Source organism: Malus sylvestris, chromosome 5 (assembly GCF_916048215.2).
Source record: "Malus sylvestris chromosome 5, drMalSylv7.2, whole genome shotgun sequence".
In the NCBI taxonomy this organism is placed as follows: Eukaryota; Viridiplantae; Streptophyta; class Magnoliopsida; order Rosales; family Rosaceae; genus Malus; species Malus sylvestris.
Window position 1 is genome coordinate 9,910,319 of NC_062264.1, and position 15,630 is coordinate 9,925,948.

A 15,630-nucleotide genomic window follows, 5' to 3' on the forward strand; every position below is an offset into this window, starting at 1 on the left:
TCGCTTGATATATTAATAACTTTGAATGAACTGAGGCCTTGCAGACTAGGATAGCTTTTGGTATTTGAAATTGGTTATTGAATCTTTGATTTATCGACTAACCAATCTATCTTAGTTGACTAGCAAGCTTGACTAATCAGTCTGGTAGATTATAATTTTTATATACAGGATATTCCACCTAGAACCAATTTCATATGGTTCATAACATAATTTTAATTTAGAATGTAGCAGATGTATGGTACATAATGTTTTTATTATTGGTACTTACTGGACTGATGAAACGTTATACAATGTAAGTTAAATGTGTCTTATTTGGTAGGTCTTTTAGCATTATGTTAATTTAGAAGGTATAAATCATTTAGTACATAATGTGCACATCACTCCAAGTAAAAACATGCTAAACTTTCGACAATAGTTGGATATTGGATGAGCTTACATAATAAAAAAAAAAAATTAAAAAAAAAACCCTAAATCTAAAGTTAAAGTTGATGTATGCCAAAGTTCACAACGTACCCAAAGTGAAACCTATTCTTCTATATCAAAACCTACCAAAGAAAAGATATAATAACATAATGATTTATTACCAAAAACAAATACATGATTAAAATATAGTTCAAATATCCCACCATAGTCAGCACATTAATCCAACTCTAGCAAAAAAATTTACAAAAAAATGATAGAGACATGACTGATTAATCAATAGGGTGTTGAGCAAGTCTTCATAAACCTTGCACGCCTAAGTAACAGGCAGGCAGCATCCAATGCTTATTGGGATATTTCATCAAACATGTGTCGGGCAACGTTCAAAACTTCAAGAAGTTGGCACAACTCTTTAAGTGTAGATCCGTCATTGTTATAACTTATCAACAAAAAATAAACTATCAGCGTTTACATTACTGGTACAAACCTGAAGCTAAAAACCACTTAACTTACCAGCAGAAAGCAAAAGGTTGAAGCAATAGAGAATCTGGATAAAGCCTGCACAATGTACCAGCCTCAAGCCGCCAGAAACAGAGAGTAAATTAGCAGAATAATATATGTTTAATGGGTTAATTTCTATTTACTACCTTGAAGTTTCGTGGTTTTCAACATTTAATACATGAAGTTTTTTTCATCCCAGAGTCATACCTCAAGTCTTATTTTTGGGACAGTTTCATACATCCGTTAAGTTTTCTATTAGAACCTCCGTTAACTGATGACATGGCGCCCACTTGGATAATAACTGAACACCACGTGTCAATATGGGCCACATGGAAATTAAAAAATATTTAAAAATTAAAATTAAAATTTAAAATACATAAAAAAAAATACTAAAAAAAAACCTACCCGTCTCTTACCCTAAACCCAAAAAAAAAACTACCCGTCTTTTACCCCACCCCCCTCCCATCTCTCTATGCAACCCGCAAGACCTTCCATTTTCACCTCTGCAAACTACACCAGCCTCCCTTTTCTGCTTTGCAAGCATAGTCTAGTCTCGCCTACAGCTTATCCTCGTACACCTTCCGCTCGTTGGGGAAGAAGATCCTGTAGTTTCTCTCCGATGTGGGACCAAATTTCTTGTCCTCGTTAATAGAGCGAAAAGGTAGACAAGTCAGATCTTCTTTGGGCCTCAAGGGGGTCCCCCCGCCGGTTAATACCCGACAGATGAGGAACTTGGTGGTGTTGTGGGTGTCAACGAAAACCTCATTGCCGATGCAAATAGCTTCGATCTGGGTGTTGGGGTGGTAAGCGACGACGTTTCGCTGGACCTAGTTGGCAGCAAAAGACTGAGACTTGGCGGTGGAGGAAAGCGGTCGACGGTGACCTTGATGTTGGATCCAGCTAGGGCCCGGAGCACGGCCGGGTCGAAGTCGAAAACCTTGACCCGCTCCAAGCCTTGGGACTTCAGAAGCTGGTGCGGTTGGCAGAGGTGCAAATGGAGGGTCTTCCCCCAACCCAGATCCCACCCTCCCTCTCTCTCATTCCTATTCGCACACTGAAGGTTGTGGGTTGAGGCTAGAATTTGTAGGAGGCTGAAGTGTGGATCTGGGAGTCGCGGGTCTGCAAAAGAGATGCAGTTGTTGTTCAATTTTAAAATGGTGAGAGAGACGAGATGCTGAAGGTTGCGGGTTGGTAGTTGCAAGTGTTGGGATTGCGACGAAGCTGTGAGTTGCTCGAGGGTTTGTTTATTTGACTTTGCAGAATGAGGGTTCTTGAGGACTGGGTTCCTTAAATTTCTTAACCATGTCGTGACCTTTGGGGGACTGCAGAACCTCGAAGGAGAGACAACCATGTTTTGAAGTCATGGCTTCAACATTCTGGGTTCTTTGATTTATTGCTACCGCTGTTGGGTTGTTGCTAAGACGCCGGCGCTGCAAGCTCGCCGGAGGGATCCCTCTAAAACTGTAGGCCATCCACAACCCAGATCCCACCCTCTCTCTCTCATCCCCATCTGCATTACGCGGCGCAGATCTGCCGAAACCCTAAGACTTCCAGTTTAGATCTTTGACTCTGAGCAAAGAAGAAACTGAGCTCAAAGCCATAGACTTTTTTTTTTTTGTGTTTTTGTATTTTTTTTTTAATATTGAAGTGGGCTCATATTGACACATGACGCACAGTTATTGTCCACGTGAGTGCCACATCATCACTTAACAGAAGTTCTAACGGAAAACTTAACAGATGTATGAAACTGTCCCAAAATTAAGACTTGATGTATGACTTTGGGATGAAAAAAACTTTATGTACCAAATGTTGAAAACCATGAAACTTCATGATAGTAAATAGAGATTAACCCATGTTTCATTATCTCACACAATAACAAGATAACATTGTGAAAACAAATGGGAGATCACAAAACTCAAACGTGGAAGAAAAAAATCCAGAAACACCATTAACAAACCAGAAACTACTTCCTAAAAAAGGGTCACTTAAAAAGTAATATCCACCTAAAAGGACATATTCAAAATTTAGTAATTAGACCCTTCTTGTAGATGCAACATCACACGTCGTTCAGGGAAGTAGATCATTTAAGCCTTATATGTATATTTTCATCTTTACCTAGCACGAGACTTTTTGAAAGTTCACTGGCTTCAGGTTCCATCGGAACTTCGATGTTAAGCGAGTCTGTGCGAGAGCAATCCCAAGATGGGTGACCCATTGGGAAGTTCTCGTGTGAGTTCCCATAAACAAAACCGTTAGGGCGTGGTCGTGGCCCAAAGTGGACAATATCGTGCTACGGCGGAGTCGAGCCCAGGATGTGGTGGGGGTCCGGGCCGGGATGTGACAATTTGGTATCAGAACCAATCACGAATAAAACAATATGTTCATACACACAAGTGAGTAGGCAAATGATAGTATTAAATATAAAAGTTAGGTGATGAACCTACCAATCAGGAATAAAACAATTTAATTTCAATAATATTAAATATAAAAGTTGATCTTCAATATAGGGCATTCACACTCCTTTTACAACAAATAAAAAATTTAATTTCAATGATTGGCTCTAAACCATGAAAAATAAATAAATAAATAAATAAACATGAAAACCACATGTCTACTTTCATAAATTGTAGTGGAAGAAATTAGAGAACTTTAACGAAAAGCACCTGGTACTGTTCACTTTAACGAAAAACCACATTTTTACACTAAAAAGTCAATCCTGGTACTATTCATTTTACCCTTTATTTTGTCCTTATCATTAAAACTCAAAGTTTTCAAACCCTTTTCATTAGTTTTCCTAAGAAATTAATTTCAAGTGAAAATTGAAGGGTCGCCACCACAAGAATCGTTTTCCATAAATAGTAATGAAACCAAAGAAAAAGAAAACACAAAAACTAACTGTCATACACATCAACGTAACGTGTACGGAGTACCACCTGCCCACTACCTATATACAATGACTCGATTTTCTCCTCCCTCCCTCCCTCACCCCCTTTGTATTTTGCCTGTCTCCGAGGAAACCAGAAAAACAATGGCTTTCTGCAGGAGGAAGGACGGATGAGTATATGAGAAGAAGTGGGAATACAGTATGCGAACGCTTTGTGATGTGTGCGAGAGCACCGCTGCCATCCTCTTCTGTGCCGCCGACGAGGCCGCCCTTTGCCGTTCCTGTGACGAAAAGGTTCTTCATTTCTTCTTTCCCTTTGCTTTTATTTATGCAAACATTGACTTTTAGTTATATGATCCTTCCAATGATTTTAGCACGAACATTTGCAAGTTTTTGGGAAATTGAATTTTGTGGGTCTGTTTTCTGATTGTTAGTCTTGATTTTGGTTATTGCAAGCTAATTCACAGGTGGTTTTTTTTTTAGTACAAACAATACTCTACATTAAAAGGGGGGGGGATTAAGCATGATTGCTTACTGCTTGAACTTGTTTGGCGAGTATACGAGGTTTTGTATCAAACTATGAGTACCCAGATGATGTGGAAGTCATACTATACAATTTGGAATTGTGAAAGTGAGATTGGTAAATTTAATCAACAGTTCACATTGGTGATGAATTTTGAGATGTTTGGTTAGAGAAGTGATTGGCGATGGGTTGCTATCTGAATGTAGCGTGGTTCGAAAATCATGCGTTATACACAAGTCTGACGTTTGCTTCTTAATTTTGAAGTCTTTCTGCCATTTATGTGTATGGAAATCATGACTACCGAAGATGTTTGAATTCTTAGTCTTTTCTTTGCTTTGCATAGCTCTCCTTTCAAATTGTAGTAGAAGCATGATTTTGTTCTTCTGTGTTGGAATTGCAGGTCCATCTGTGTAATAGACTTGCCAATAGACATGTACGGGTTGGGCTAGCCACACCCAGTGACATTCCTTGCTGTGATATTTGCGAAAATGCACCTGGTATGCTAGACTTCAATGTTTTAAACTTTTAGTTTTTGTGAGCTATGTTAAACTTATGTAGAAGAATTTTCAAGACTTATTTTCCCTTCGAAAACATACATGTAGCGTTCTTTTACTGTGAGGTAGATGGTAGTTCTCTTTGCCTGCAGTGCGATATGATTGTACATGTCGGTGGGAAAAGAACCCATGGGAGGTTTCTCCTCTTCAGGCAGAGAGTTGAGGTTTGTGTCTCTCTACTGGAGGGTTTGGGTTAAGGTTATATATATAGGCCTCCAGGGCTTAATTTCTTTTCTCTCTTGGGGCGTTTCTCTATAGTTTCCAGGGAATAAGCTTGGCCGTTCAGAGGAACTAGGACTTCAACCACTTGACCAAAAGAAGGTACGAAGGGACGAAAATCAGCTGCCCGATGTAAAACCAAAAGAGAATGAACATAATCACAATATCTCTCCAACTGCAGTCCTAGAAAACAATATTGACGGTGACTACAAGATAGACAATACATTGATTGATCTTAATACCAGGCCCCAAAGAATACGCAGGCAAGCTTCAAATAACCAGGTAAAAATATATTTCCTCATGTTGATTTTACTATCTGGTTGGGTTCTTTAATAAGGCATTCTTGTCTTCTTATTAACAAGGGATTCTTTGTCTTCTAAACGTGCAAATTATTGACATGCAGTTTGAATGTTGTGAACTCTAGTTCTGTTCCTTTAATTATTTGTACATTATAAGCATTTTGAGTAATCAAAACAACATTTATCTTGCCTTCATATTTAGGAACAAGGTGTGGGTGTTCTAAATGGCTTGAATGACGAATCTGTAAGTGTCGTTCCAGTTGGATCCTTCAAAAAATAGCCTGAAAAGTGAGAAAGGTACAATTTGCGTATCATATTATCCTCATCCATTTTTTTTATGTTTTCAAGATTTTCTTGTACGAAGTTAAATTGCTGCTTATAGCTCAGGAAAATTCTCTAGCATTGACTTTGATGTGTTTAAATTCAGAAATGAAAAGGATTGTTCAAATCAATGGTTTGCATGCACATGCTTATGTAAAATACATGGGCATTTGCATTGGATTTTTGCTTTCAAAATGCTAGAAAATGAGTGAAACTTTTCTCATAGTGGGTAACTAACAAGGAGGGATATTTTGATACCAGTCCCAAAGAACGTATTTGGTTTTGAGCAACTTTAATTACTAGCAGAAAACGATACAATTAAGGCTTACAAAGCCGCAATTTCTTCTTGGTAATCTATTTCTTTCCCCAAGAACTTGGATGGTAAGTTTGAACTGAGACGGATGGTTGACATTACAAAGAAATTGCACCTGTTGTGCATTTGTGGGAAGGGCATCTTCTCCCTCCACTTTGCATATTAGCCTTACTATCTTTAAAGGTTTGCTAGAAATAAAGAGGTGGAGATTGTATTGGCTTCCCATTATACTGTGTACTCGATCGAAGAAAAGATAAGTCGGGAGAAAGTTAATAACTCTGTTTATCAAATAACACATATATGCTGATATTTTTCGGTTCTTGTTTTGAAATGGGTCGAGTGTAGATATAAACAACTTGTTTAAGATCCCCAACTATTTGTATTTCTGTTTTCTGTCTGATCACGTTTTTTATCTAATGAGATTATCTTTGTTCTTTGTCATCGTCGTCCAATAAATTTGCAAACCCTTCTCTTCCTCTACGTTGTGGCTGCAGATGTTGTGGACAAACTACCGTTGCACAATCTTGGTTGACGACTTAGGCACTTGTATTCTAATTTGTACCTTTCTTCTGTTTTCTTTGGATCAGCATCAGTCTGTCACGTTCCTCATGCAAAGTAGATTAGATGAAACTCTTTTGAGTTTGTATTATCACAAGCAATGTGTTTAGCTTGAAAGAGAGATAAGTGAGAGTCATTAGTACAGTTTGTTCAAAGTTAAGTTATCGAAGTACAATGCCGCTGTTGACATTCGTCTTACTTGCACTTCGATGACATTTTTATCAAATCTTAGAAAGGAAATGTGAACTAGTTTCAATTGAAGTTGAATGCTTCCCCAAAAACTCATGTGATTTGGCTTTTAAATGAGAACTTAATCAGGATTACTTATATAGTTTCTGTGTATGCACAAAGGCGATCCAAGGAGGGAGAAAACTTTTCCTATACCCGTTGCATGAAATGGGAGTCTAATGTTCTCTACATCATGTGCTACTCATATAACCATGAATGTGGAACACCTGTTTCGTACAACATTTTCAAGAAACAGTAGTTGAAGACATCCCTGAGAAACGCATGGTGGGGATGTATTAATGTAGTCTACTGATTCGAACTTGGTCATCTTGATAGATTTTGACGTAGTCTAATGATTCGAACCATGTTATCAGACTCAGAGAAATCACTGAAACATTTCCAAGTTTTTTCCAGACGAGCTATATGCCGCGAAGGATCAAGCTGATGGATTTCTGAAAAATTATGCCTGAAAGTAGCAAAATTTTTGGGGTTCAGGTTAACTTATCAACCGAAGACGCAAACTTCAAGCATGAAAATATCCGATTGAATAACTACCGGCTAGCTAACTCATCATCAAGAAGCTTATTAAGTTGCTAAAAAGTACATAAAATGTTCATCAACAAAAATAGTCTTTCATGGCTATAAAGCATTACACACATAAGAGATCCATGTCTCCTTCCTCCATTAACATCAACATCACCATCTGCTATTTGTTCTTCATCATCTACATCGTCGGTACAAATTACTTAGTACACGTAGCCCTTGACGAACAATTCCTTCTTTGCCTCCTCGGACTCTCCTTCTCCGGTGTACTTGCCAAGTTGTGCGAGTGAGTTGGCCTTGGCACGGATGAGCAGAGTATCCTGAGCTGCCTTCACGTTCTCGGGTCTGCCTCCCCATGTCTTCAAACAGGTGTTTTGGAGAGCTCTGGCATAGGAGAACGACACGTGCCATGGGTTTGGCGATTGGTTCATCGCGTTCAAGTTCAGGGTTGCCTCGACCTCAGATTGTCCACCAGACAAAAACTGCGCAACAAACACAATTTCATCATCAGTACATGATATATTCTCATCACAAAAGAAAACAATTAGTATCAAGTTTTTCGAACACTTGCCATGATCCCGGGGACAGCTGGGGGGATTCTCCTGTGGAGGAGCTTGAGGGTGTAGTCCGCAACCTGTTGAGGGGTGGCTCTTTCCTTGGCCTCTGCACCAGGAGTAACCATACTTGGCTTGAGGAGGATACCCTCGAACAAGACATTGTTCTCGGCTAGGTAGAAGAAAACCTCGGCCCACACCTTCAAGGCGACTTCAAAAGTCCTTTCAATGGTGTGTTCACCATCAAGCAAGATCTCTGGCTCAACAATTGGGACCAAACCACTGTCCTAAAGAATCAAGAAGCAAGCACTTTCTCAATCAGAAACACATCCTAACTAGACACAAAACAAAATCCTGCAGTCTAAGTAGCAACTTAATAGCAATTAGTCAATCATATATGAAATCAACTTGCGTAGCATATCAGTTCTCTTACTTGTGCAATGGAAGCGTAGCGAGCGAGACCCCATGCTGCTTCCTTTACTGCGAGAGCTGATGGGCCATTGGGGATGCTCACAACGGTACGCCTAGTTCATCAAGTTGGTAATTACGTTACATTTTACTGTCATCAATTTACCTTATGGAGCTAGAATTAGTTGCCAAAATAACATGGGGAATTCAGATTTGATCCGTACCATTTGGCGAAACGAGCTCCCTGCTGGTAGTAGGCAGCAGTGCGAGAGGCAAGACCATCAAGACCTTGGCACCAGGACTCATCGTTGGAACCAGTTAGGGGCACCAAACCCTGTTGTTATCATAATCAGAACATGCAGCTACCATAATTTTATGTACTAATACTATGCTTACAGAAGAGTATGCGTGCAGCTTGCTTTGGTATGTAAATTTTTGCATTTCAGTCAGCTTACCTTGTCGACTTTAATCCCGGGGACGATGCCTTGCTCAATGAGCACATCAACGATCTTCTTTCCATCAACAGTGGATTGGTAGAGAGTTTCCTCAAAGAGAATGGCACCTGAAACGTACTGGCCAAGGCCAGGAGCAGACACAAGTAGGGTACGGTAGGCTTGGCGGTTGGCCTCAGTGTTCTCTAGCCCGATTGAGGCAAGACGCTTGCCACAGGTTGCATTGGACTCATCCATGGCCAAGATTCCACGGCCTGGGGACGCAACAGTTTTCTATACCGACAACCAAAACCACACCTCATCAAATTCAAACCTCAATAGGCAAAGGTGCAAGTTAAAGATGAACTTTTATGACTAAATGGTTTAGCATGTTACGTTATCAGACTATCAACTTGTTCCACATGGTTCAAACAAAAATCAACCTTATCAGAGTAAGAAACATGTTCAATTACTATAACAAGATGGCAATTCAAGTAACATTTTCAGAGTTTCTCGCGTAAAAAATATAATTCGTATGCGGATATTTTCGAGAGAGCATAAGTAAATCGTTCAAGTCACATATGGTAACTAAAACGTTGTAAAACTTACAGCAGTCTTAACAAGCTCATCAGCATAGGAACCGGCACGAATGGTTAGACCGGTTGGGGCAGTGGGTAGGCATCTGACTACCGAGGAGGCGGAAGGCTGGCGGAGGGTCTGGCCCTTCACCCACTCAGATTTGTCGAGAATCGGAGAAGACTTGAGGAAAGATGCAGAAGCCATCGTTAGCTGTAAAGAGTAGCAGCCAAGTGAGAGAGAGCAAGTGTAAAATAATCTTATCTCCTCCGGCAAAGCTCTCTTGCTCTTTGCCACACATGCACTCGCTCTCTATATTTATAACTGTCTAGTGTAGAACAAAGATGTCCAATTTGAGGCTGGTGTGCTCCGACCAATCCCGGCATGCCATGTGGATGATAACCTGCAGACTTGGCTGGCTGCGTACGTGGTTCAGACATGGGGTTTTTTTTCTCACCTTGGAAAAAAAAGACAAATGCATGACGCTCACAATGCGAAGCGTCCAAAACAGACTTGTGTCAAGATATTCCTCTCCAAATGGGGAAGTAAATATGAGGTTGTTATGGTCTCTCCTGCTTTGTTTCCCCCTTTCTTACTGACTAATGGCTATGGTTTAACGTTAAGGTTCGACGAGACGGAAAACCACGTGGACGGTATATAGCATTACAGGTCAGCTTCTACGACCGTGCTGGTGTTTTTCCACGCCACAGAAACCACGGCGATAGGTTGTTTCAATCTAATGGCTCTCACTAAGTAGCAGATTCATGGTTGAATACAATGCTGATGAGTGGTTTAGGCCCCTTGATGCTGATTTGCACGAACAGGAACCTTTCTACTTCCAAGCTCTTGCCTCCACAAAACCTTTCGGTACGATGTTGAACATAACATAAGAAGAGTTCAACAAATAAATGAGGCATGTGAAATTGTGAAACAACAGCAAGTCGATTATTAACACCGCAACAAATAATGAAATTAAAGCAGAATTCCATTATTCTAATATACAAGATGTTTAACTAGAGTTGAGATCCAAAGATAGATCTGCAATCCCAGAAACTAGATCATCAACCGAATCTACTTTCATACTTTTCCATACATCAGAATCATCAAAAGTTGATGGGACCGGTTGAGGCAAACTTTCTTCGAGGGCCTTGTTCAACTGCTTTACCAGGTCATCGTCTTCCTCCACAGGAACATCCAAATCCCAAACCCTGAAAATATCCATAGTTGAAGGCTCCATCTCAGATAATGAAGAGCTGATATCGGCTCCTAACTCGAGGTTTTCTGTCATTCTCGGGTCATCTTTGTATCCTGGCAAAAATGGATTTCCCGTAAAAGTTGATGACTGCAAATTATTCGTATCCTCATCAGTTGGCATGTCGTCATCATCATCTTCATCACTTCTTTCTGCTTCTTCACCAATACTAAGAACAGCATTTCGGATTCTTCTTCGGAGTTGTTTTGTTTCTGCCCGCTCACGAGATGGAAGTATCACGATGTCAGTTCCCCTGGTTAAACCATCAGTTACAAGTGAAGAAGAGCTGAGTGATTCAGGCGGCTGAGAACCAAGAATTTCTTGTAAGGCACCTTTCAAAGAGTCCCAGTTGTCATCGAAAACATCAAATTCGTTAATGCACGAATCAACCCAAGCATCATCCTCTGGAGAAAGTACCTCGCCTTTTTTAACAGACTCTAGGGAATCCATGATAAGAGACTGAATAGTGCCTTCCATCACTTCATCTCCAACATCCATGGCTACAAATTTAAGGGAAACACTAAGTAGAAGCAAGTACAAGCCATGCTTTTTGCAAATACAAAACAATTTATGCTGACATGTGATTGTGATTAAATTATGTCGGTATACACGTTCAGTTAAATGTTCACATACAAATTTCGTGTTCGTTTTCCATTCTGACATGAAAACTTAGAGCAAAATAAAAAATCCCAAAAAAAAAATGTAAACGCTCCTTGCACAAAAAGCTGAATGACAAAAAAAAAAAAAAAAAAAAAAAACCTGGCTTCCAATCATTTCAGAGGAAGTCAGTACGTTGGTTAGACACCATTGGAGACAGCCTTTTCAAAACATACCCAAGAAACCTAACATGGCTTCATTCATGATATTCACATATTCATGTAATACCAAAAGAAAATACAAGCAATATAACAGACAATGAAGTTCATACTAATACAGGAACACAAGGGCAGCAGATTATGGAAACAACTAATTAACAACAAATACAATAGAATGGTAGCGAACTCGGGTGCTTTAACCACATCTGTGACTTCATCTGTTCTGTTTCTTTTATCTGAATCCATATTTGTTGTTGAGGGTTTCTTTTGAGTAAATTCGAGCTTCAATAAGGTATGGAGTTTCATACATTAGAAGCTAATTTCCTGAGAATTCAACCTTGGAGTAAACATTTTCCAACTAATCATTTACTATGTATAGCAATAATGTCTAACTGTAGCAGTGAAACACATTAATTATCCAAGTGATTAAACTCCATAATGTTCCAAAATTTCCTTTTATCTCATAAGTTTCACCTATAATGCTCTGTTTCGGAAGAAACCGGGATGAAGGTTTTTCAAACATATCAATGAAACCACTCACTCTTGTCAAAGCACCAAAGCAAAACATTCACAAATAGACAATCGATACACATGAAGATATTGCTATACATCATTTTCTGCTTTACATTTCACATTAAAAAGTAAATTTCCAGATATTTATGCACTTATTAAAATGAAATAAAATAGCAAAATTAAACATAAACCCTTAACCTAATCAGATAAAAAAACCCTAAACCTTGGGAAGGGGACTCGCAGGAATGGGAGATGAATTAACGACGACAATGGAGTAAGCTTCAGGGCTTGAGGGCTTGAGGAGCGTACCTTGTGCCATTGAGAACCCTAATTTGGAGAAGCATTTATGGATTAGGGAGAAGAAAAAGACGAACACTTTGGAAGGAAGAAGACGACCCAAGAAACGAATAATGATTCACAATTTCATATGGTTTACGAGCCTATCGGATACGGTTTCACTCCCTGAAATTTCAAAAAGCAATTTGAATTTAAAAGATATATTTTTCGTCAAATCTGTGTTTGAACTACATTATTACTAACTTAAATCTAAGTTCATCCATTTTTTTTTAGTGTAGATAATATCGTTTAGGCCTGGCAAACGGGTCGTGTCAGTCGTGTTCGTGTCGTTTTCGTGTAACACCTGTTATCTTAACGGGTCGTGTCGTGTCACACCCGTTATCTTAACGGGTCCTTAACAGACGGGTAAAGTGACCCGACCCGTTATGACCCGTTAAGAAAAATATATTTTTTTTCTTAAATTTGCACATACCACACATTGCCACATAAATATTACTTCAAAACATTAAAACACATTTGTCGTTTAAGTACTACATCTACACTCGAAAATAAGAGCCTAATAAAACAATAATATATACACTACTAATCTATTACAAATTTTAAATGTGCAAGGATATGCAAAATGAAACAGTTTTTGTTTTCAAAGTTGTGAAATCTTTCTCAAAAGTTTAAACCTCAATTTATAAAATCCTCGATTTACATCGATCATCATGAAATTGCATTGGAACTTTGGCTTGATCTATTGCCTTCAAGAGTTATGTTGATGATGTTTTCAGTAAGGTTTTCCACGTCATAACTATCTTCTGCATAAACTAAGCATAGAAAAACCAAACATTAAAAATCATTCAAATTATGAGAAGTTTACCAAAATAATTATGAGAAAAAATAAAACAATAGTACTATACCATACTTTTATTAAGTATAAACATAAGATTTTGTGGTATCCACTAGTGTAAATATTTTAAATTGAAGATCGAATTCAATCATTGTATTCATATAAGGTCAAAGAGTGTAGTTGTAAAAAATCATCAAAATCGGAGTTAAATTAACCGTTAAATCGTGATTTTTCGTTTATAACCGTCGAAAAGTTTTGTCCCGTTACGTGCTCTCTGAATGTTTGTTTTTTGCAATTTTTGGCGTATGCGATCTCGAAATATGTACAAACATGTTTGACGGTTGGATCATTGAAACTAATTTCGTAGAATGGGTATCCCATCAAAACAATAGATTCACTAATACTTAAGAGTTTATTCATACTTTTATTAAATATAACATAAGATTTTGTGGTTTCCATTAGTGTAAATATTTTAAATTGAAGATCGAATTCAATCATTGTATTCATATAGGGTCAAGGAGTGTAGTTGTAAAAAATCATCAAAATCGGAGTTAAAATGACCGTTAAATCGTGATTTTTCGTTTATAACCGTCGAAAAGTTTTGTCCCGTTACTTGATCTCTGAATGTTTGTTTTTTGCAATTTTTGGCGTATGCGATCTCGAAGTATATATAAATATGTTTGACGGTTGGATCATTGAAACTAGTTTCGTAGAATGAGTATCCCATCAAAACAATAGATTCACTAATACTTAATAGTTTATTCATACTTTTATTAAGTATAATATAAGATTTTGTGGTATCCACTAGTGTAAATATTTTAAATTGAAGATCGAATTCAATCATTGTATTCATATAAGGTCAAGGAGTGTAGCTGCAAAAAATCATCAAAATCAGAGTTAAAATGACCGTTAAATCGTGATTTTTCTTTTTATAACCGTCGAAAAGTTTTGTCCAGTTAATTGATCTCTGAATGTTTGTTTTTTGTAATTTTTGACGTATGCGATCTCGAAGTATATACAAACATGTTTGACGGTTGGATCTTTAAAACTAGTTTCGTAGAATGAGTATCCCATCAAAACAATAGATTCACTAATACTTAATAGTTTATTCATACTTTTATTAAGTATAACATAAGATTTTGTGGTATCCACTAGTGTAAATATTTTAAATTGAAGATCGAATTCATTACTTGTATTCATATAGGGTCAAGGAGTGTAGTTGTAAAAAATCATCAAAATCGGAGTTAAAATTACCGTTAAATCGTGATTTTTCGTTTATAACCGTTGAAAACTTTTGTCCCATTACTTGATCTCTGAATGTTTGTTTTTTGCAATTTTTGGCGTATGCGATCTCGAAGTATATACAAACATGTTTGACGGTTGGATCATTGAAACTAGTTTTGTAGAATGCGTATCCCATCAAAACAATAGATTCACTAATACTTAAGAGTTTATTCATACTTTTATTAAGTATAACATAAGATTCTAGTGTAAATATTTTAAATTGAAGATCGAATTCAATCATTGTATTCATATAGGGTCAAGGAGTGTGGTTGTAAAAAATCATCAAAATCGGAGTTAAATTGACCGTTAAATCGTGATTTTTCGTTTATAACCGTCAAAAAGTTTTGTCCCGTTACTTGCTCTCTGAATGTTTGTTTTTTGCAATTTTTGGTGTATGCGATCTCGAAGTATATACAAACATGTTTGACGGTTGGATCGTTGAAATTAGTTTCGTATAATTCGTATCTCATGAAGTTCAATGGTGTGTGTGTGTGTATATATATATATTTATTTATTAAGTAGATTTAAATCTATTTATTTTGTATGTATAATTATTATAGTTTTTAGGGGTATAAAATTTAATATATATATATATATATAATTATTATAGTTAATATTTTGGGTATAATTATTATAATTATTATAGTTAATTTAATATATATATATATATATATAATTATTATAGTTTTTAGGGGTATAAAATTGTTAAATTAATACATATATATAATTATTATAGTATTTTTTAGGGTTATAAATTATTAAATTAATATTATGCTTATCGTGTATCGTGTTACCCACGTGTATACCCGAACAAACCCGTTATCTTAACAGGTGCTTATCGGGTTACCCGATAACGACCCGTTTCGTTATCGTGTCGACCTGAACACCTGTTAATTTCGTGTCGTGTCGTGTCGGGTTATCGGGTCGTGTCAGGAATTGCCAGGCCTAATATCGTTCATTAAAAAAAATATTTATTTATGTCATACTACAGCCTAATGGTATTCATCTTCACTTATTACAAGTGAGAGGTCTGAGAGCAACTTCACCGTTGCTTATTGACTTGGGGATAGGCAACCCAATCCACTTCTTGCCATCCAAAAACACTCTAGCCCACTGGAGCAGTTCGGCTCAAGGCTTAAAGAAAGTCTCGTCCCAACCTGGGGTTTGCTTAAGAAGGAGAGTCTCGCCGTGTAGAAGTCAAGCAACAATCGCATCCATCTCTACGATGGAATCCAACTTCCAAAATTTCACGTGGACCCTTAATGACATGTGACGCCTAGTCATTGTCCATATGGGCATCAC

The 15,630-nt window shown here is 37.7% G+C and overlaps 3 protein-coding genes and 1 long non-coding RNA gene across 5 annotated transcripts; 1 reads left to right on the top strand and 3 right to left on the bottom strand.

The window, feature by feature from the left end:
- Positions 1-562: 562 nt before the first annotated feature.
- LOC126624686 (uncharacterized) lies at positions 563-1,032 on the bottom strand. The gene is made up of 2 exons (XR_007624188.1): positions 934-1,032; positions 563-859 (listed from the first exon to the last, which is right to left on the bottom strand). It is a non-coding gene; the product is annotated as an uncharacterized LOC126624686 (long non-coding RNA).
- Positions 1,033-3,813: 2,781 nt separating this feature from the next.
- On the top strand, positions 3,814-6,919 carry LOC126624689 (B-box zinc finger protein 19-like). The gene is made up of 6 exons (XM_050293780.1): positions 3,814-4,099; positions 4,729-4,825; positions 4,931-5,046; positions 5,141-5,383; positions 5,603-5,697; positions 6,529-6,919. The coding sequence occupies exons 1-5, from the start codon at positions 4,007-4,009 to the stop codon at positions 5,678-5,680; spliced, it is 627 nt and encodes a 208-aa protein (XP_050149737.1). The 5' UTR covers positions 3,814-4,006; the 3' UTR covers positions 5,681-5,697; positions 6,529-6,919.
- A 468-nt stretch (positions 6,920-7,387) lies between these two features.
- LOC126624687 (fructose-bisphosphate aldolase 1, chloroplastic-like) lies at positions 7,388-9,634 on the bottom strand. Its single transcript, XM_050293777.1, has 6 exons — positions 9,366-9,634; positions 8,781-9,050; positions 8,550-8,659; positions 8,351-8,441; positions 7,935-8,204; positions 7,388-7,845 (listed from the first exon to the last, which is right to left on the bottom strand). The coding sequence occupies exons 1-6, from the start codon at positions 9,537-9,539 to the stop codon at positions 7,567-7,569; spliced, it is 1,194 nt and encodes a 397-aa protein (XP_050149734.1). The 5' UTR covers positions 9,540-9,634; the 3' UTR covers positions 7,388-7,566.
- A 594-nt stretch (positions 9,635-10,228) lies between these two features.
- Positions 10,229-12,390, bottom strand: LOC126624688 (uncharacterized). Of its 2 annotated transcripts, none has more exons than XM_050293779.1 (2): positions 12,136-12,390; positions 10,229-11,084 (listed from the first exon to the last, which is right to left on the bottom strand). In XM_050293779.1, the coding sequence occupies exon 2, from the start codon at positions 11,080-11,082 to the stop codon at positions 10,342-10,344; it is 741 nt and encodes a 246-aa protein (XP_050149736.1). In that variant the 5' UTR covers positions 11,083-11,084; positions 12,136-12,390; the 3' UTR covers positions 10,229-10,341. The 2 variants fall into 2 exon arrangements, with proteins under 2 accessions (XP_050149736.1, XP_050149735.1); XM_050293778.1 differs by having other exon boundaries at positions 12,222-12,389.
- Between the last annotated feature and the right edge of the window lie 3,240 nt (positions 12,391-15,630).